Source organism: Heloderma suspectum, chromosome 3, assembly GCF_057233095.1.
Source record: "Heloderma suspectum isolate Gila_16-S chromosome 3, 16-S_ref, whole genome shotgun sequence".
In the NCBI taxonomy this organism is placed as follows: domain Eukaryota; kingdom Metazoa; phylum Chordata; class Lepidosauria; order Squamata; family Helodermatidae; genus Heloderma; species Heloderma suspectum.
In genome coordinates this window covers 154,135,313-154,157,311 of record NC_139460.1, presented here as the reverse complement: position 1 = coordinate 154,157,311, position 21,999 = coordinate 154,135,313, and the positions used below count along the sequence as shown (strand labels likewise).

The 21,999-nt window shown below is 41.8% G+C and overlaps 1 protein-coding gene across 2 annotated transcripts in view; it reads left to right on the top strand.

The window, feature by feature from the left end:
• Positions 1-21,999, top strand: part of ABCC4 (ATP binding cassette subfamily C member 4 (PEL blood group)) — a 192,512-nt gene that overhangs the window by 34,519 nt on the left and 135,994 nt on the right. For both annotated transcript variants that reach the window (XM_084844745.1, XM_084844744.1), the window contains exons 10-13: positions 10,054-10,143; positions 12,002-12,193; positions 15,615-15,709; positions 18,364-18,450. In XM_084844745.1, coding sequence (XP_084700871.1) covers positions 10,054-10,143; positions 12,002-12,193; positions 15,615-15,709; positions 18,364-18,450 — 464 coding nt within the window. The remainder of the gene's footprint in view (positions 1-10,053; positions 10,144-12,001; positions 12,194-15,614; positions 15,710-18,363; positions 18,451-21,999) is intronic.

Here is a 21,999-nt window from a genome sequence, read left to right as displayed (position 1 = left end):
AAAAGAAACCTTTTTTTCTCCCTTTCACTCTGCCTCCCCTTTTCTGAAGAAACTAGGCTGATGCTGGAACCTTTCAGCTCAGCTCTACATATAATTTAGTGGAGTAGGTTGCTTACAGGAGCCAGTGTAGCATGTGTGAGTTTAACAGTGGAATCTGGTAAGTCCCAAATTTGAAATTGTGGTCACAAACTTACAAGCTGTCCTTAAACAAGCCACTGTTGTTGCACCATGGCCCCCACTCCATATACGGGAATCATAAAAGATGGTAGTATTACTGCAATAATGTATGTGAAATGATTTTGAACAGTTGAAAATGCTACATAAATGCTAAGGTTCATGAGGATGGTTCTCGGTTCTTGTTGGAAATGTTTACAGGTTTTCTGGGCTATGGTGGCTTCATGGTGGCTGCTTGCTAAAGAAAATAAGACCAGTTTGACTGGTGGAACAGCATCCTATAATATGGTTGGGAAAAGAATGCAGTTACCATCTGGTTCTGGACCCACAATCAGTTTAGTGGTGATAACAGTCAGTAGAACAAATTCTGTAAGATTTGCAACACAAATGAAGTATTTGATCCACTGAATACATCATGTAAGAGTTAGTTCAATGATGAAATAAAGCTCTTTCAGTTACAGAATTAAGGCATGAAAAGAAGACAATTTAAACACCCTCCAAAGCAAGAAACATACAAAACAGAACAATTTTGCCCTCAGTGCCACCAAGCTGTTCCTCAAAACAGTGGACACCATCCAACGTAGAAGCGTTCTTGAGCCTGTTAATATCAGTGGGTTTATGGGCACTTAACTCTTTGTTGGATTATGAGAACCCAGAGAGAGAGAGAGAGAGAGAGAGAGAGAGAAGGGCAGGGGGTGTACGTGTAAAGCGGCACAACAGCAAAGCAACAAAGAGGCTCTGGATCCACTATGGATGCAGTCAGTCTTAAGTTAAAATATATAAGAAAACTAGATAGACTAAGAATAGAGTAATTTCAAAATATATTTAGTGCTAAATGTTTTGCTTTCTACCTTCATTAGTAACTGCGATGTTAAATGAATAACCAAGAGTCACAGTTTGGAACCCTGGGAGATGAGTTAAGATGCTGAACTGCAGGCCGGAAGGTCGGCAGGACAGCAGTTCGAGACCTGAGTGCTGCGTGACGGAGTGAGCTCCCGTCTTCAGTCCCAGCTTCTGCCAACCTAGCAGTTCGAAAGCAAGAAGTTGCAAGTAGATAAATAGGTACCGCTTCGGCGGGAAAGGTAACAGCGTTCCGTGCACCTCGGTGTTCAGTCATGCCAGCCACATGACCACGGAAGTGTCTTCGGACAGCTCTGGCTCTTCGGCTTAGAAACGGGGATGAGCACCGCACCCTAGAGTCGGACACCTTTACCTTTACCTTTAAAAAGAAAAAAAAAAACAGATTTGAGTGGTATAAAGCTTGTGAATTGTCCTCCAGATTAAGGCCATATGGACTAAGAGTTCTGAGTCTGTAGATCCAGAAGTTTTCATTCCTTTTAAGCACATGTCAATGTCCTTTGTGGGTTCAACTGGAAGAGCTTTCAAGTCTGAGAGACTTGTTGTTCAGTCGTTCAGTCGTGTCCGACTCTTCGTGACCCCATGGACCATAGCACGCCAGGCCTTCCTGTCCTGCGCTCTCTCCCGGAGCGTGCTCAAGTTCATATTCATTGCATCCGTGATGCTATCTAGCCATCTCATCCTCTGCCGTCCCCTTCTCCTTTTGCCTTCAGTCTTTCCCAGCATCAGGGTCTTTTCCAGAGAGTTTTCTCTTCGCATTAGGTGGCCAAAATATTGGAGCTTCAGCTTCATTATCTGTCCTTCCAAGGAGCACTCAGGGTTGATTTCCTTTAGGATGGACTGATTTGACCTCCTTGCAGTCCAGGGGACTCGTAAGAGTCTTCTCCAGCACCACAGTTCGAAAGCATCAATTCTTCGGCTCTCAGCCTTCCTTATAGTCCAGCTCTCACAGCCATACATTACTACTGGGAAAACCATAGCTTTGATTAGACGGACCTTTGTCGGCAAGGTGATGTCTCTGCTTCTTACTATGCTGTCTAGGTTTGCCATAGCTTTCCTCCCCAGGAGCAAGCATCTTTTAATTTCATGGCTACAGTCACCGTCTGCGGTGATCTTGGAGCCCAAGAAAGTAAAATCTGTCACTGCTTCCATTTCTTCCCCTTCTATATGCCAGGAAGTGATGGGGCCAGATGCCATGATCTGAGTTTTTTTAATGTTGAGTTTCAAACCAGCTTTTGCACTCTCCTCTTTCACCCTCAACAAGAGACTCTTGAGATCCTCTTCGCTTTCTGCCATTAGGGTGGTATCGTCTGCATATCGGAGGTTGTTGATAATTCTCCCAGCAATCTTAATTCCGACCTCTGATTCATCCAACCCGGCATTTCTCATGATGTACTCTGCATATAAGTTAAATAAGCAGGGTGACAATATGCAGCCTTGTCGTACTCCTTTCCCAATTTTGAACCAATCGGTTGTTCCATGTCTGGTTCTTACTGTTGCTTCTTGACCCTCGTACAGGTTTCTCAGGAGACAGGTAAGGTGGTCTGGTACTCCCATCACTTTCAGAATTTGCCACAGTTTGTTGTGATCCACACAATCTAAGGCTTTAGCGTAGTCAATGAAGCAGAAATAGACGTTTTTCTGGAATTCTCTTGCTTTCTCCATGATGCAGCGAATGTTGGCGATTTGATCTCTAGTTCCTCTGCCTCTTCTAAACCCAGCTTGTACTTCCGGTAGTTCTCGGTTCGCATACTGCTGAAGCCTAGCTTGTAGGATTTTGAGCATCACCTTGCTGGCATGTGAAATGAGCGCAATTGTGCGGTAGTTTGAACACTCTTTGGCGTTGCCCCTCTTTGGAATTGGAATGTAAACTGACCTTTTCCATTCTTGTGGCCACTGTTGAGTGTTCCAGATTTGTTGACATATTGAATGCAGCACTTTAACAGCATCATCTTTTAGGATTTTAAATAGTTCGGCTGGAATACTGTCATCTCCGCTAGCTTTGTTGTTACTAATGCTTCCTAAGGCCCACTTGACTTCACTCTCTAGGATGTCCGGCTCAAGTTCAGTGACCGCACTATCATGGCTATCAGGGACATTCAGATCTTTCCTGTAGAGTTCTTCTCTGTATTCTTGCCACCTCTTCTTAATCTCATCTGCTTCTGTTAGGTCCCAGCCTTCTTTGTCCTGTATCATGCCCGTCTTTGCACAAAACGTTCCCTTGAGATCTCCAATTTTCTTGAAGAGATCTCTAGTCTTTCCCATTCTGTTGTTTTCCTCGATTTCTTTGCATTGTTCATTTAAGAAGGCCTTCTTGTCTCTCCTTGCTATTCTCTGGAACTCTGCGTTCAGTTGGGTATATCTTGCCCTTTCTCCCTTGCTTTTCGCTTCCCTTCTTTCGTGAGCTACTTGTAAAGCCTCATCAGACAGCCACTTGGCTTTCTTGCATTTCTTTTTCTTTGGGATGGATTGAGTTGCTGCCTCCTGAACAATGTTACAGACCTCCGTCCATAGTTCCTCAGGCACTCTGTCTATCAGGTCTAATCCCTGAAATCTATTCCTCACCTCGACTGTATATTCATCAGGGATATGATTTAGGTCATACCTGAACGGTTTAGTGGTTTTCCCGACGTTCTTCAATTTAAGCCGAAATTTTGCAAGAAGCAGCTCATGATCTGAGCCACAGTCAGCTCCAGGTCTTGTTTTTACTGACTGTATGGAGCTTCTCCATCTTTGGCTGCAAAGGACATAATCAATCTGATTTCGATATTGACCATCTGGTGACGTCCATGTGTAGAGTCGCCTCTTGTGCTGTTGGAAAAGAGTGTTTGCTATGATCAGCATGTTCTCTTGGCAAAACTCTATTAGCTTTTGTCCTGCTTCATTCTGTACACCAAGGCCATGCCTGCCTGTTATCCCGGTGATTTCTCGATTTCCTACTTTAGCATTCCAATCCCCTATGATGAAGAGGACATCTTTTTTTGGTGTTAGTTCTAGAAGGTGTTGTAGGTCTTCATAGAACCGATCAACCTCAGCTTCTTCGGCCTCAGTGGTTGGGGCATAGACTTGAATTACTGTGATGTTGAATGGTTTGCCTTGGATTCGTACTGAGATCATTCTATCGTTTTTAAGATTGTACCCCAGTACTGCTTTTCCCACCCTTTTGTTGACTATGAGTGCTACTCCATTTCTTCTAAGGGATTCTTGCCCACAGTAGTAGATATGATGGTCACCTGAATTAAATTCGCCCATGCCTGTCCATTTTAGTTCGCTGATTCCCAAGATGTCGATGTTCAATCTTGCCATCTCATGTTTGACCACCTCCAGCTTACCTTGATTCATTGATCTGACATTCCAGGTTCCTAAACAATATTGTTCTTTACAGCATCGGATTTTCTTTTCACCACCAGACACATCCACAGCTGAGTGTCCTTTCGGGTTTGGCCCAGCCGCTTCACTCTTTCTGGCGCTACTTGGAAATACCTTCTGCTCTTCCCCAGTAGCATATTGGACACCTTCCAACCTGAGGGGCTCATCTTCCGGCGTCATATCTTTTAGCCTTGTGATACGTTCCATGGGGTTTTCTTGGCAAGAATCCTGGAGTGGGTTGCCATTTCCTTCTCTAGTGGACCACATTTTGTCAGAACTCTCTGCCATGACCTGTCCGTCTTGGGTGGCCCTGCATGGCATAGCTTATGGCTTCACTGAGTTACGCAAGCCCCTTCGCCACAACAAGGCAGTGATCCATGAAGGGGTCTGAGAGACTATGCGCAGGTAAATTAAAATGTATTTTAACAAGCGGCTCTAGTTGTTGTTGTTTTTTTAGTAAGAATTGCAGATTTGTTGTTACAGAACCTTGTTTTTAGTTCTGCTGCAGTTTTTTCTGTATATTGCTTATGACATTCATTTTTTTTTTTACATTCTGTTAAGTAAGTCACACTAGTGGAAGTGCATGTTACTGATTGCCTAATGCAATAAGTTTTGTTAGCAACTGTGCTTTTTAAAGAAGTGGCTTCTTGAAGGTTATGAAATGTGCTGATTTACATTGGTGTGATTTTGGATTGCAAATAACTTGTTTCAGTTTGGCTCTTAGGAAAAAACGCATTTGCAATAATCAAGGTAATTTCTCAAAAAGATTTAATGGACTTAAAGAACCATCTCCAACAATGTGGAAACGGTCGTCAGATTATTGACTACAGTAACAATTGAGCATCAGTAATATCCAGGGATACCCTTCTTTATGAAGCAAAGGTTAACTCCGACAGAAAATTGCATTCCATTTGTTGTAACTACTGTCCTGCTGCTCCTAACTACCACCAGATAATGAAAGATAGTTACCCTATTGTGCTTGTTTAACGAAAGTCATTAATTCTCCACCATGCATCCCTTCAGAAAGCCACCCAATTTACATAAATTACCAGTTAAAGTATCACTTAAGCAAGATATTTGCAATCTAGAATCACACCAGTGTGAATCAGCACATTGCATTACCTGCAGTTACCTTCAAGGAACAGTTCCTAACAAATCTTACTGCATTAGGCAATCAGTAACATGCCCTTCCGCTAATGTGATTTATTTAACTGAATGTTAAAAAAAATGAATGTCATATGCAATATATAGGGAAAGCTACAACAGACATAAGAACGAGATTCTGTAACCACAAATCTGCAATTCTTACTAAAATATTAGAGCAGCCTGTTTCAGGACACTGTCTTTAATATTCATGATAAGACAGTTCTGTGGGCACCACTTTACTAAGCAAATGGTGTGTAGCCTTCTCCAGCCTGGTGCATTCCAGATTTGTTGGACTTCAGCTCCCATCATCCCCAGCCAGGTTGGGGAACGCTGGTGTGCTATCATGAAATGTGTTTTCTTTTATTATTTCTGTTCAGCAACTATGTTCTGAAGTGCAGAATTATATTTGTATCACATTCTCAGTTGGCTGAAATTGGAATACATAATGGTGAAGTCAGTACCTTGTTTAAATTGGAAAGCAGGGAGAGAAAGGTTGTTTGTTTGGTCAGATGGGTTTGTCTGCAGTATGAACTCTAACAAGTGCTAATAAAATGTGCTGCTGCTGCCACCTTGTGGGAATTAATGAATAGTATTTGAGAAGGCAAATGCTCCGCAAACTCAAACCCACTTAGGACCACAATGGAACAGTGTTGTAGGTTTTAGAGCAAGAAAGGGCAGACTTCAGTCTTGCTGGATCTGGCTTGGTTGTTGTTTTTAACTAGAACCCCGAGATTCACCAACCAAAGCCTGGTGTAAAAGACATATGCTTAGAATTAAATAATTTTGAGCTCAGAAATCTGTTCTGAGTACCAGAACTGAATGGTGCTCACAGCCCTTCCACAAAAATCTACTCCTGGTTACCTGATGCTTTCTTAATTTCAGCAGTATAATTTAGGGTGGAAAGAGAGTCCATTTGTTGCTATTGTTATAACAACTGGGAGTCGTAAATCCTTACTGGTCACTGCAGATCACCTAGAAATCTACCAGTAGATCCGTATCTACCACCTGTCCACCTGTTTTAGAACACAGACCTGTTCTAAAAACATTGGCTCCCATGTTTTAGTGGAGACAATTAGCATTTTGAATCTTGCCTAATCAGATGTTTAGTAGCCAATACAGTAAAAGGTACATAGGTGCGTGCGTGTGTGCGTGTGTGCGCATGCGCACACACAGAAGCAGTTTATAATGTAGTGGACCACACAAATGTATGCCATTGTTTTATGGATGGGTAGAATGTTGCAAGTTACGTTGTACACTGAACTGAGGCATCTCTCATTGTAGTTTCTCACTTCTCACATTGTTTTATGGTCTTGTTTAAAATGAATGTAGTTTCCAGCTTTTTTCTGTGATAGTGGCCCAAAATGTAAGCATGCCCCTAATTGTGTCTCCACTTGAAGTCATTGGCCTGGTTTGGATGTACTGCTAAAATATAGTTTAGTATTATGAGGACGAGGTGTTCCTCCCTCCTGTTTTGGTGTGTCTGTGAGGACCAGTTTGGAAACTGCCATTTTTGATTGGTTGTGACTTGTCGTGTCACTCAACAAAGTTAGTAGAAATGAGCCAATTTCAAGCCATGGCTAACCATAGATTAACCACAGTTTAGGGTTCAGACTAAGCTGTGATTAATCTAAAATGGAAGTGGAAATTTCTGTTCTCCTTGGAACCATGTGGGAGGGGTTCCAAGGCTCTTTAGGAGCCTAAAGCTTGCTGCTGCTCATTATTGTAGCAGCAAACCATGGTTTAGTGTTGTGTATGATCTGGCTCAGTACATTTCTTTCTCTGATGTTGGTGGAGGAATGTATTGTATGTGTGCGGTGATAGATTATGGCTGAGGCAGTTCCAGAGGGTCTCATGACAAACAAAGAAATTGTAAAGGATTGTCAAGAAAATGGCAATGGACTGTATGATTACAAAGAAGTATGATTGCAAAAAGATAGGCTTCACCTTTCAAAAGAGTGGTAATTTATTTAATACAAATTAGTGTTGTGTAAGATCCTATAACAGATGTATCTTGGCATGCTAGTAAAGACTTAGGGCTAGGTGGCAGGATCAACATCCTAAATACTTATGAGAGTGGCCTAGGGTTCATGGTGGCTTACTGATGAACTTGGGAGAAACTGAGGCAAGGCTAGTGATGGCCTGCTTTCTGCTTAGTTGATATAGGTCCAGGGATCTGATGGTCCAGTTAGCATGGGTGGCAATCATGAGTACTGCTTTCAGAAGTAGAAATGCCCCATGGAAGTAAAGGGCATGACCCAGGGAAAAGTGCAGAGCTAGCTGAAATTACTGAAGCTGCTGAGTTGAATGAGCGTGGTTGAGTTTCACCACTACTGGATAGAGTTGAACACAGAAGTCAAATGGCACAGTGGAATGAAAGCTTTAAGAGTCTTAAAGGTGTCTTTAAGAAAATAATGGGAAATTGTTGATGGTAGGAGGATACAATATGGTCCTACCAACATATGTTGAATGTAGAGTCAAGATTTCCTAGTTCAGGGGAGAGGTCATACCTCAATGGTAGGGCACGTGCTTTGCATGCAGAAAGTTTAATGCCTAGCATGTCCAGTTAAAAGCATCTCTATAGATAGACTAGGGAAGACCTCCAGTGGAGACTTTGGAGGGTTGCTGCCAGTCAGAGTAGGTAATACTGGACTAGATGGGCCAGTGGTCTGGTTCTGAATTGGGCAGCTTCATATTTGGCCACAAGAACTAATACTGTTTTGCAGTTTGGAACAAACCCTGCTTTGCAGTCCTGGCTTGAGCATGGCCAGGCTAGCACAACAGAAGCACTTCACGTTGCAGCATTTTGTTGCAGGGCCCTATTTGTATTGACTAAGTCTTGAGCATCTATAGCAGGCATTGGTCCTGTTCACATATTCATGTTCATCTCCTGATGATATTGTCCTGTGAAATTACCATCATGGATTAGCTACCACAAACAGAGATTTCATGTCAGCTTGACATGGTGCCTTTGAAACGGAGGCAATGCACACATCTTGCTGTAAGTCATTAAGTGTCAAATAAGCAAGTAATGGACGTGCATGTGTGGTTGTTGTTTATTCGGTCAGTCGCTTCTGACTCTTCGTGACTTCATGGACCAGCCCACGCCAGAGTTTTCTGTCGGCCGTTGCCACCTCCCATTCTGTCACCTCCAGAATATCATCCATCCATTTTGCCCTTGGTCGGCCCCTCTTCCTTTTGCCTTTCACTTTCCCAAGCATCAGCATCTTCTCCAGGGTATCCTGTCTTCTCATTATGTGGCCAATGTACTTCAGTTTTGCCTTTAATATCATTCCCTCAAGTGAGCAGTCTGGCTCTATTTCCTGGAGTATGGACTGCTTTGATCTTCTTGCAGTCCAAGGCACTCTCAGAATTTTCCTCCAACACCACAGTTCATGTGTGGACCAGACCATTATGAAGTTCTGTTTTGCTTTGAAAAAACTGGGAGGCATCGCAGGTTGAAAATTGTCCAACCCTGATATAGGATTATGTGTGTTACTAATTCTACTTTTGCCATAATATTTGCATTCAGAGTTTGACTCTTGAAATTTGTTGAAGGGTATGAGTCTACAGTACTGTATATAAAGTCTAATATTTTATATATTTAAAAAACCAAGTAGAAGGAAAGAGAGCATAGATCTATCCATATTTTCTACAGTATATACTGAACTTGTAAATACTTCTCTTTTGTTGAGTAAGAAGTGGCTTCACGCAAGGAAGGTGGAGAAGTATTTGTAACTGGATGTTACTGGGTACCCTTCTTACTCCCACCTCCCAGGTTTTAACTTACTGTAAATGAGTGATGTTAGTATGCATGGGCAGATGGGCTAGTAACAATGTTTTAAGCTTGTATGTGCAAAGCTGGGATATATTAAGATATAAAAACTGGAAATATTGGTTTTAAAAAGGCAAGGAAGTTGATAAACTGCAAAAGCTGGTAGTGAAATTCAGGAAGGACTGACTTTAACCAAATTAGACAGGTTTTGAAACTACTGAGAAAGTATTTGCACACATAAATTTAGGCTTATACCCTGATTACTTTGAAATTAATGCTGTTAATTCTTCCAAAAACATGTTATTATTTCAATTACATGTACTTTGGCTTAGTTACAGTAAGATATAGGGTATACTAGACTTCAAGGAGGACAAGTAGCTTGAGGGACCAAGAAAGGAAAGTATCATGGACTTGGATTGCTATCTGAATGAGGGAGCAGCAATTCCAGGGGGCACAGGAGAACAGAAGGTGCCATGGTGATGGTGGGAGAGTCAGTGAAAAGAAATGAGATTTGGAGAGGTTCAAAATGTTTGAAGTGGATATCTCCAGCATTCAAGTGATCAGGGCACATACTGGCTCTACAGGGGCCCCTGGCAGTTGCTGGAGTTCTCAAGTAGAAGGGCCAGAGAGCAGCCACCGAGGTAAAGATGTCACACCCAAGGACATTGCAGCCTTTTGGATTTTAATATCTGTTTGCCAGAATTAACCAATGGTGTTGTTTCACACGTTTATAGACTCTGGATTTGCAGACACTTCAAAACATTTCTTTTACTGTCAGACCAGGAGAATTACTGATTGTGATTGGCCCCGTGGGAGCAGGAAAAGTAAGTCATAACTCGCCTTTATACTGTGGGAGTATAAGTATACTGTGTATACTGAGTATACTGTGGGAGTATACTCCCACCACTGTGGGAGTGGTGAAAGCTGCAATTACGTTGTCCAGAAAAGATGAAGACTGCAGTCTCCTAATTCTGAGGCATGCGGAAGTTTGGGGAATAACATTTCTCCCCTCGCCACATTACTGGGTTTATTGTTTCACTGGTCCTCCAGTCTCTGTGCATCTATGGATTGGAGCCTTTAGAACATTATTTTTGCTGTACTTTGTACATTTAAAAATATGTATACATGTGTTTGTTTTATAATGCATGCCATACCTAAATTTCAAAGGGACAAGAAAATCAGGTGATGCAAAATATTTTTACATAGGTTTTGCGTCAATTATTTTGGTACCTGTCGGAATGTTACTCCAGATTGACAATACAGATATCTCCGCCATAAGTAAATAATGTGAAAAACACATCCCAAGCTACTTTTTGATAAAAGAAGTGTGTGTCCGTATTTGTGTATGCTTACCTTGGCTTATTAAGCGGTGCCTGTGTGCGCCCCCCCCCCTTCCTCCCTTTTTGGAACTCCATGTCTGAAAATTTCCTGGGTTAATTAACCATGGTCTTTAATGTCCAGACTGGGAACTGTGGTTACCAGGATCTAAAACCATGGTTTGAAACTGGGTTCGGATTCTGATTTGTTCTAATCCTGGTAACCACAGTTTCCTGGTTTAGACAGAATGAGAAAGTATGGATAATTAACCCAGGAAGGCTTCAATTGCAGCACACCATGGAGGAAAGGGCCAGTGGGGTGATGAAGCATGCAGGCACAAGACCCAGTGGATATTTCAGTTTAATAAGCCAAGATATGTATATTTGAACCATGTGTGTGCATGTGCTTGTGGCATACCAGTGCGTTGAGGAAAGTAGCCCTGAATAAATGGATGAAATACTTAATGTATTCTGAAACTGTGTCGAAGTGTGTGATAGCCCAATTTGTGTGATAGCCCAATTGGGTGTGATAGCCCAATTTATCCCAGTGTGTGATAGCCCAATTTGTATCACATTTGTGTGTGATAGCCCAATTAAAATGCTCCCACATCTGCAACTAAACCAGCTTCTATATGTAAGGTAGTGAAATCCCTGAAAAACTCTGGCTGTTGAAACTTACTGGTGCAAAGTTGTGCCTGTATTAGATCTGCTCGGGTCTATTTCACCATTCGTGGCTCTTATCTTCCACTCCATCCCTTGCCAAAGCCCATTGTCTGGCATAAGTGACTCTGCAGAGCTTTTGGAAGTACTGATTCGGTACTGATAATCGTGGCTGCTTCTCTCACAGAAAGGGGAAGAAGTATTCCCTTGCACTGATACTGGGCTCTGAACACTGGATCCTCTGTGCAGCTATCAATGTTTAGTGGACCATTGTACGTGGCTGGTCTTCCATTGCAAGTAAAACTTAAAAGAAGAAAGAAAATATTGATAAAATACATTTTTTAAAAAGAAGCTGGCATGGGAAGACTTCGGAGGCCAGTAGGTTAGCAAACCCTGGTTTGGAGGACACTGTAAGTGTAAACCATGGGTAAGTCTCTGGTGCTGGTATAAGTCTTCTCAGTGGCTATGACAAATGGGTAAGAGAAAGTGGGGAGGGCTGGACCATGCTAGAGAGAGAGAGAGGCAGGAGAGCAATGGAGCATTCAATCCGGAGGCCTGCTCCCAGTCTCTTAACTTTGGTTAAAAGCATTATATCTGCATGTATAACGATCACTGTAGGAGTTTAGTGCATTTGAGCATATATTTATGTTTTATACTGTCATTGAAAATCTAAACTTTGATCTCCCCCACCCCCCAACAATTTCAGTCTTCTCTCTTAAGTGCTATCCTGGGTGAACTGTCTCCAAGCAAAGGCTTCATAGATGTTCGAGGAAGAATAGCATATGTTTCTCAACAACCATGGGTGTTTTCTGGCACTGTAAGAAATAACATATTATTTGGAAAAGAATATCGCAAAGAAAAATATGAAAAGGTTCTAAGAGCCTGCGCTCTTAAAAAAGTAAGTGTTTTTCCTCTTCTGAATAAATTGAGTTGTACATCTTGCCATGGAAGACTTTTTTTCCTTACCTACTTCATTGTGTTGAGGTGAAAATTCGTAATTCAGAAAATAATTTGGTTAATTACTGAATAACAAGATATAACAGTAGTTTTATTAGATAACCTTTATTTTCAAGTACCAGAAAAACCAAACCTGTGCTTGAGGTCCCTCGTGCTAGCACGATGTAATTTATGTTAGCACTCATGTTGACTTGGATACTGGCCACATTCTTTAGCTAAGAGCTATAAGTCCTGTGGCTTGATTGTGTGTGTGTATAGATAGATATACATATATGTGTGTGTGTTTGGATGTGTATGCGCGTGCGCGCGCGCACACACACACACACACACACACACAGTGCCGTGCCTTCAGACCTTAGATTTCAAATGGGTTATAAGTCTTAGACAAATACAGATAATTGGATTATTGGGTTAGTCAGAAAAAAACATCACTTTTGACACTTTTTAATACAACCAGGATGTAAGCACAGTGCAAAATTAAACCAGGTACTTCGGATGCAAGTACATCTCAGTAGCATTTCTAAATTTACTGCTACAGGACAAATTCATTTTGATGAGCACAGGAATGAGCACATGTTTAATACATTCACTGTCTTGGATGTTTGATCAAAATTAAGTTTGGCTAGAGCTATATATGTTGTTGCAGTCTTTCAAAGTATAGCCATTTGCTATTTAAAAGGGTTAATTAAATCCTGCAATAATATAATGTATGTTACGGATCTTTACCACTGCCCTGATTACGTGAAGTTGGAAATTGCAAAGGTATTACAGCTCCTAAATAGTGCTGCTGGTTCTTTAGGCTGGCGTCTTATTTGAGGGAACGCTTCAGAGCATTTGAACTCTGTCTGAGAAGATGCTTTTCTTTTGACTTGGCAGGTGTGATCTAGAAGGACACTAAGCCAGATTAACTAAGGGACAGATATTTTGCTTGGCAGCTTGAAAAGTATTATGCAGCACATCCAGTACGTGGCATGTTACAATGCTGCTACCACCAGCAAGATAGGTGAAAAGCAGACAGTTTAAAAGCTTTTGCAAATCACGTTTGTTTTTCTTTTTAAATACAGCTGGTACCTTTTTTCTAATCTTCTATGGCAATATTAAAACATCCATCTCTTTCTAAAATTCAGATTCAGATGATGTGAGTTTATAAAGAGTATAAAACACGTTTCTTAAAGGCGAGTGAAAATTCCACAAAGCGTTTGAAGATTGTCCTTTTTGGTGTGGTGTACAACTGCTGCCATCTGAAGCTCTTTTATGAATGAACATACACATGATTTTTAAAAAGGAAGGTGTTAGATATATTATCTAACCTACAAGAGTTGTTTTAATTCCTGTCTTAATTCCAGTAATAAGATCATTAGGGGCCAGTCCTATGGGGATAGTCGGCTGCCTCGGAGGTGAGCAACTATCCAATGCAGGGCAGGTGGAACACAGAGGGTATCTTTTCCTTCGCGCTCCAGCCACCCTGCGTTTGTGGCTAGATGGATGATTTTGACTGTCTAGCCAGGGTGCAGGGGGGTGGGGAGAAGCTAGATGGCACATAGGAAGCATTGTAATAGTGCACCTGTGTTCCCTGCCCCCAGCAACATCGCCTTTTTGGCCGCTCCTCACTGCTCTTACGAGTGCGGATCCAGGGATGAACTGCACGGCCAGAAGGCAGCAGGGGAGGGGCTGGCTCTGAGCTCTGTTCCCCAAAACTGAAAAATCCTATGGCCGTGTAGATGCTGGCTACTGGCCATAGGATTGCACCCTTAATCTATAGATCCATCTAGTATATGGCTTGCTATACAACAATAATTTGCTGTATATTTATATTTTCTACTATAAAGTAGAATAGTGCAATTTGTATCCAGTTGTGGCCACTCCACTGACAGAAGGCATCTGCCAGTGAAACAGGAAGGGAGATGATTTTTACACCCCCACCCCACCCCCACAATCTGCTCCAGAGTGTTCAGATTTGGTGGGGCACAGGGGAATCACAGAAAATTGTCTCCCTCATCCACTGGTGGACGCCTTCTGTCAGAAGAGTGGCCACAACATGGCACAACCGTATTAAAACTGCTCTTGTTTTCAAATAACTAGCAGGTAGTTTCCATCTTACCTGTTTTTAAGTAATAATGTGCGTTAGATATAATAAGGAATTGATATAACTGAGAATTTATATAGCACTTTGGCTGTTTATGGTGGGCAGTATCCAGTGGTGTCATTTGGCTAGTGCGGATGACGTTGCATTAGCAGAAACTAGTGCAACTAGTTGTGAACTAGGTGAAAGGGGAGAATCCAATTAAAGTTATACTTGCACAACCAGTTTCAGAAACGTGGGGCCTCAGATACCAATGCGTTCTGCTAGCGCAGGGTTGCAGAACTAGTTTTGGATGGGGGACCAGATGACCCCACGGCCCTCTGTGGGTCTTATGACATCCGTGGGCCTGGCTATGCCGACCTGACGTCATTTGCTCCCTGGCCCAAGGGACCAGGCTTTGCTACGCATGGGCTTGCCTGGTTAGGGAAGCCCCGTGCACAGCGAAGCCAAACAAGCCGTGCCCCGTTTAGTCCTCCTCCTCTGGAGAGACAGGGACTAGACTGGCACTGCCCCATATTTGCCTGCCTCACCTCTTTCTCCCATTGCACAACTGAAATATCCTGCAGAGCTCCACTAGTGCTATTTTGCAGAATAACACTGTTGAATACTGCCCAGTGTGTCACATTATCTCAGTAATCCTTGCAATAACCCTGTGAGATAGCTTAGTATTACTAAATCCATATTGCAGATTGGAGGACTGAGGTAGAGAGAAAATAGCTTGTCCTAAGGCCACCTAATGGGTTCATGGCAGAGGCAAGAAGAATTCGATATTTTATACTAAAATTAGAATGATGAATGGTTGGATCCAAACTAAGTTAGACGCACTTAACTTCACATTGATTTCTACAGTGCTTAAGTGTGACTTGATTTAGGCTGGATCTAACCCTCAGAGATTATCATGATGGGCCCTCCCCAAATCTCTTCACAACTGTGAGCTCTAGACACTTGTTCCTTAAAAAAGAAAGTGACAGCTGTAGTGCAGTACTGAATTAGGGGTGCTGAAACCAAATGATTTCAATGGCTTTAAGTGTGCCTATGTGCTGGACTGTGCTGAAGTCTCTCCCTTTATCTTAAAGTTCCTTGTGATGTATTGTGTCACTGTAGATATCTGGGTTTCTTTCTTTTAAACCCCCCCCCCCATTGTCAATTCATTAGCTAGCTCTCACTGTTATGAGAAAATCACTTGACCAGTCAGTGATTCCATTCCTCTTGGGATTGTGAAGTGATAAACATAGTTCAGGCATATATATATATATAATTGTTTCCTCTGTTTCAATAGGATATGGAGCTGCTGGAAGATGGGGACTTGACAATGATTGGAGACAGAGGAGCTACAATGAGTGGAGGACAGAAAGCCAGAGTTAATCTTGCCAGGTAAAGTGGGGCTTGTATTTTCTAAGACAGTTGCCAGTTTGAAGATGTCAGTGAATGGCCAAATTAATGGAGAGTTTCGGCTATGGGGCAATATAGAAATATAATAAATGAAAGAAATGAAATGGTTACTTGGTGGAAACATTTTTCCTTAGAAGGGAGTGACAGTGGTAGTAACACTGTCTATATTAACCTATATTATTATTTTATTAAAATTGATACACCATTAATTGATATTCATTTCTCAGTGGTTAAGTAAAACAATATCAGATAGTACCATTAAGCAATATAAAACATCAGTCAAACATAAAATTAAAATAAAAGGAGCCTAGCACAAAACAGTAGAGTCAAGAGCAGCAGAGCAGTGATTTAAAGGCTTTCTGAAACAAAAAGGAGAGGTTTTAACCTACTTTTTGAAAGGACAGCAGGGAAGAGGCTGTACAGTCCTCACTTGGAAAGGATCCAGAGTATATCAGCTGTCACTGGGAAGGCTTCTCTCCTTTTGGAGGCTAGGCCCAAACAGACATTACTTTCAAGCTGTGTCTAGCAGTTATGTCTGCTTTCATTTTTACTCTAGAGTAAGTGCAGGGCCCCTGATCTGGATTGGGACTCTAGCATGGGGGCAGGAGGATTTTAAAGATCTCGATTAGACCTCCTGTACCTACTTGAGCAAAAATGAAAAAAGCCACAGCTGCTAGACAACAGGTTTAAAGTAATGTCTGTTTTGGCCTCTAGTTTGTCTGTAAGATGGAATCTGGAACAGGGCCTTATCCAAAAAGCCCAAATGCCAGAAGGACCCTTATGGGGGGAGTCAGTCCCTGAGATAAATCAGGACTCAGGATCTTGAGGACTTTACAAGTCAAAACTGGCACTTTGAATTGGGCTTGGAAATGAACTGGTAGCCAGTGCAGATGTCTCAAAAATAGGTGATACTTGGCAGTGTCAATCCACACCTGTCATCAAGCAGGTTGCAGTTGCATCTGTACTAATGGAAGCTTCTGAACTTTATTCAAAGGAAACTCTGTAGACAGTGCATTACAGTAGTCTAGTCTATGGTAAACCATTATCATTTTTTTCCTGTATCCAAAATACCATGTACTTCAAAAGTTTTAATATTAGCTTACAACATTCAGAGTAAGCTGCATTACAGACAGAGGATGACATTTAGGTGGACAGACCTTGATTCAGCTCATAGACAGAAACAGCACCTCCCTAGACTGGTGTTAGTGAGACACTAGCTCCTTGCAAATTATGGTTTGGTAGCCTTGAGGGGATACATATTCCCTCCCTTTCTGTAGCGAGCTATCTCCCTGTTACACCAACCACCTCATATGATGCTCTCCAGTGCTTAAATCAATAAAAGAAATATGGTGAGTTTCGGTCAAGTAGATTCACTGCTGCCACTCCCTGATTGGCTGCATTACCCTGGCTGAACTGGGAGCGCATTAAAACCAAAATAAAATTTGAACACTGTAAGCAAGGTTGAGGGTAACACACTGTGTTGGAGTATAGGGAAAGAATCACCATTAAGGAGGCACACCAAGGGTTCACTTAAATAACCAATGGGATTTACTTTATTCACAACACAAATGGACAGTGTTTATAGAAGGAAAATAAGAGTTAAACATACAGAGCAGCCTCTCCAAAAGAAACCTACTTGATTACCATTCTAGCTGCACTATATCACTAAAGACATTTAAAGGGCAGTACATGGGTCAGGCTTAGATCACATCTAGTTTTTGTGCCTCAGAGGTCTAGCCGCCTTCTAACAGACAAGTCCCAACTGCCAGTGAGGCTGTGCTCTCCCCCCCCCCCCCCCCGGATCCTGTTAAGGAGAAGAACCCTCTCTTTTGACGGACAGCTCATCAGACATAACAGTCATTTCTTATGTTATACTCCCCTTGTGAGAGCCATATGTGCACTGTTTGTAAACCAGGAGTTGAAACCATGCTTTAAAGTGAGAGGATGAGGGAGTACACATTGCTGAGGCTGATATCCTGATTTGCTTAGGTTAGGACTGGGCCAGTGTTATGTCTGCTCTGGACCACTCTGCTGCGTTTTATGAACCAAAGGTGGATGTTTGGGTTCATCACAAAGAAGGGCAATCATTCGGAAGGAGTGGTTGAAAGAGTGGATTTAGATTAGTCCCTCTCTCTCCCAGGGTTCTAAGTCGGAAGATAATCAACGCACAAAGAGTTGTTTTTGCCTTTTGTGAAGAGGAGAGACTTCTCTATCTGTGGAGCCTCTCCACGCGATTTGGAAGAGTGATTTTTCAGCATCCCAGATTGTGTGGAGATCCCTCATGGTTACAGGAGGCTCCCTTGTTCACAAAGTCACCCTCCACAGGTAGGGGGTCACAAAAGCAATGATGGAGGGGGTGAGGCTAGCGTGCTCTCCCTACTTGCATATCGATTATCCTCGCATTTAGAACACCTGAAGAGGGCTTCTCTTTCTTTTATGCTCCTTCAAGATAAAAGAGCTTTGTTCTCTGGTATTAGTGGGGCTTAGCCAAAGGAGGTGAGGAATCCCTCATGAACACACAGTTGTTTTTTTTTAAAAATATTTCTTTATTACATTTCTGATTCACCCAATAACTAATGTTCTCTGGGTGGATTACAAACAGTGCCTCAGCTGATATTTCCTTGCATGTTTTTTAGAGCTGTGTATCAAGATGCAGACATCTACCTCCTGGATGATCCACTGAGTGCAGTTGATGCAGAAGTTAGCAGGCATTTGTTTGAAAAGTATGTTACTTTCTAGGTGTCTTAAGTTTTACATCTGTTAATTGATTCTCATAGTATGTCTTCTACCTAAATATTCACCTTCTAGCTTTTCTATATCAATTAAACATGGGGCAGTTGTTTGAAGAGAGCGTTTTTGAAAATGAAAACACCACTTCCCTAACGAGAATGGCCCCAGAATGGAGCTTACCTGACTCCAGTTGGGTCTTTGACCTCTCCCCCCGCTGCCCCTCCCCCACCATTTGCTGATGGAGATTGGGATGCAGTGGGAGAGGGCTGCAGATGAAAGCCAACTTTCGCAGCCTAGAAGAGACCTCTCTTGGGCACACTGAGATTGTTTTCAGTAAATGACACCCAGTTCTCCAAAGCCCAGGAGAGGATAACCAGCCCCACATCTCCATCTGCAAATGACAGTACTGCCCTCCACCAACTGCCCTGTGCCCTTCCCTTCCCTCTGTTACTCCCCCTCCTTTCTCAGAGTAAGGGTTTATTTCTTGAGTAAGGGGTAGAACTGGCAGGGAGGAGGGGTTTGGGATTGGGGGAGAGAACTGGGCTGCTGGAGTGTTCAGGCCGAACTCTTAAAAAAATCCATCAGGGTTTTCTAAGGTTTTGACGTGAACCCTTGAGGAGCCCAGTTGGCTTTTGGGTTTGTTGAGTAAGTGATTGTCCATGCCTAATTTTAACGGTAGAGAACAGAATTCATAATAAAGCATTGATTTTATTTTTTAGTCAAAATTGGTTATGTGAACATTTTGAAAAATATAGGAGGGGGGAATATCATTGTTCTAACATAAGTTAAAAAGCAGTTGAGTTGATTTAAAGTGATCAGTTTTGTGTAATAATAATGTTTTGAACATGTGGTAGGCTGTTTCCCAATTACAGAAATCTTAGACTACATTCGGAAGTATGCTTACTTGGACGTAAGTTCCACTGAGCACAATGGAGCTTACTTACTAGTAATTGTAGCCTTATGGCACAATCCTTTGCATGTTTAGACAGAAAAAAAGTCCCATAACTCTAGGGCATGTTGGGAGTTGTAGGACTTTTTTCTGTCTAAACGTGCATAGGATTACACCCTTAGTTCATTAATCATCTGAAGCTTAACCAGTGAATGGTTAACTAGTTGCTTAAATATGCATGCCTCTGTGTGTGAGTTATATATTAGTTCTGAAGAAAAAACGTTGTTTCTTTTCAGATGATGCACATAACGTGTTGTAGGCAGGTGAAATTATAGAGGCACTTGCGCGTGTGTCTGTTAATAAAAAGAGAAAAGAATGCCTCTTCTAAAATGATACTTGACACCTTCCTTCTTTCAGTGATGGTTTGAACAATGACTGTAGATTATTGTTATTTTCCATGTACTCTGGAAAATAGAAAAACAATTAAAAGCCATAGCTTCTACACAGATCCTACTTTAATGGACATTTCTTCTTGAACATTTTCTCTGAGTACTTCATGTTTTTCAGTGTATTAATATTTATCAGACCACCCACTCCCCACACTCTGTGCCTTCTACCTTATGTACAATATAATGCCTGTTTTTGGGTAAGATAAAGCTGAATTTCAAACCTGACTGTAAAGTAAGGGTGAAAGATTCTATTTCCAGCCTGTGTTCCTTTCACATATATGCACTTATAAGTCTGCCCATTTCCACATTAAGCTGCAAATTCTTTTTTTTTTTCTTTACATGTGAATTTTCATGCAGATTAAATATTTAAATTATTTTTTTTATTGGACTTTCTCCCAAAATATACAATTTAGAGTGCATTTTTATAGATTTTTTGAGCTGAGAACAGCATCCGAACATTTGGCAAGTGCAAAAATCAGTGGATAGCTACATTCAGATCTGCACACTAGTCCAGGAGGTACAGATCAGGTCAGTTCATATTGGAGCTGACAAAGATTGAATTCCTTAAGTATCCCTAGTAGAAGGACCCATGGTAATGCTTCAGAATCTCAGTGAGATGTGCACTTCTGCCTTTTTTTCTATTTTTACATTTAAAAATAAAATAAAACCTTGATCTAAATAACCCAGTCTTTTTCTACACCGAGTTTGGAAAGTCTTGTATCTGCAACAAACAAATGCACGTCACGACACAAACAAAGGAACTGTCTACAGTTCAGTTCATTCCTTTTGTGGTGTGTATGTGCATCTCTTATAAAAGGATATGTCACCTATTGGTCTGTACACTTGGCCCATCAAGGGCAACAACGGTCCTTTCTATACAGGGTGCGCTTTAAATAACTTTTGTCATTTCAGGTCTACTGAAGTCAAACTTCTGCTGATTAATATGGAAAATAAACTCGCCCTGGGCTACACATGCCCACAGCTGGTGATGCTGCTCTGCAAGGCACAGAATCACACTAGAGCATAGTAAAACATGAGGCAGGATGGGTAAGTGGCTTTTTTATACTGCAGCGGTCTCCCTTTCCAAGCTTTTCAGTTTTGCCTTTGCAATTAGATAATGTAGGGATGTGTGCGTGTCTTTCCAGAATTTGTTTTTAAATGTTGTATAGGGCATTCTACATTTTCAACAGGCCATGCTGAAAGAACAGTTCTGAATACCATTGTTGCATTATTTAGTTTGAAAAGGCAATTGAAAGGCTTAAGGGCCACCCTTGTATATTGTGCACTTCTGCAGCTTGCAGTTTCAAGTGATGCATCTCTTTCTTTTTTTGTTCTTGTTATAGTTGCAATCTGCACAATACAATAAAAAAGCCACTTACGTGTTCAGTTCAAGTTTAGCTATAAGTTCTAGTTGTCCTCTTGATATATTATCACTGAACTCCATGTTATGAGGCAAACGGGTGCCTTGCACCCATTTGGGTCAGAACACTTATGTGGGGAGCAGACATTTGTAGGAGAGAACCTTCGAACAGAAAAGGGTGCTTCACCCTTCCTCTGCCCGCTAATTATCTCCTGCCAAAGTCCTCTCCTCTTGCCATTTTAGTCCAGTTGTCTCTGTGAGGTTCTGATACAAGAAATAATCCTGGCTGGGGGGTGGTTGTGAAGTGGATAAATACTTCCCTCACCCCACCATGTGCTCTACTTCAGCTAGTAAGAGTTTGGGTATGCATGTTTGCTGGGGTAAGATTTAGTTCCACCCTCAGTGCATGCTTGAGAAATGGTTGAGGAGTTTGTTAACTCTGCTCTGTAGCTTTAACAGTGCTGTTTTGTTACATTGGACAGCAAATCATTGTTGTCCAGTATGAGGAAGATATGGTGTATATGCCATGTTTGGACAACTTGCAGCACTGGGTGCCACAAGCGGCATGGTCAGCAAGACATTGTGGCAGGGGGGATTGATTTTTAAATCTCATTTCTATTTTGAAATTCTTGCATTTCCTGAACAAAGCCGCATACTAAATGTTTGCTATAGAGGAGTTAAAGTCATGGCTTGCAGTGAAATATAGCCTTTAGATGATGGGTGGGCAACTTGTAGCCCTTCAGAAGTTCTGCCTACAGATCCCATCATCCCTCATCACTGGCTATGCTGGTTAAGGCTGATGGGAGTTGTATGCCAAAACATCTGGAGGGCCACAACCCCCCCG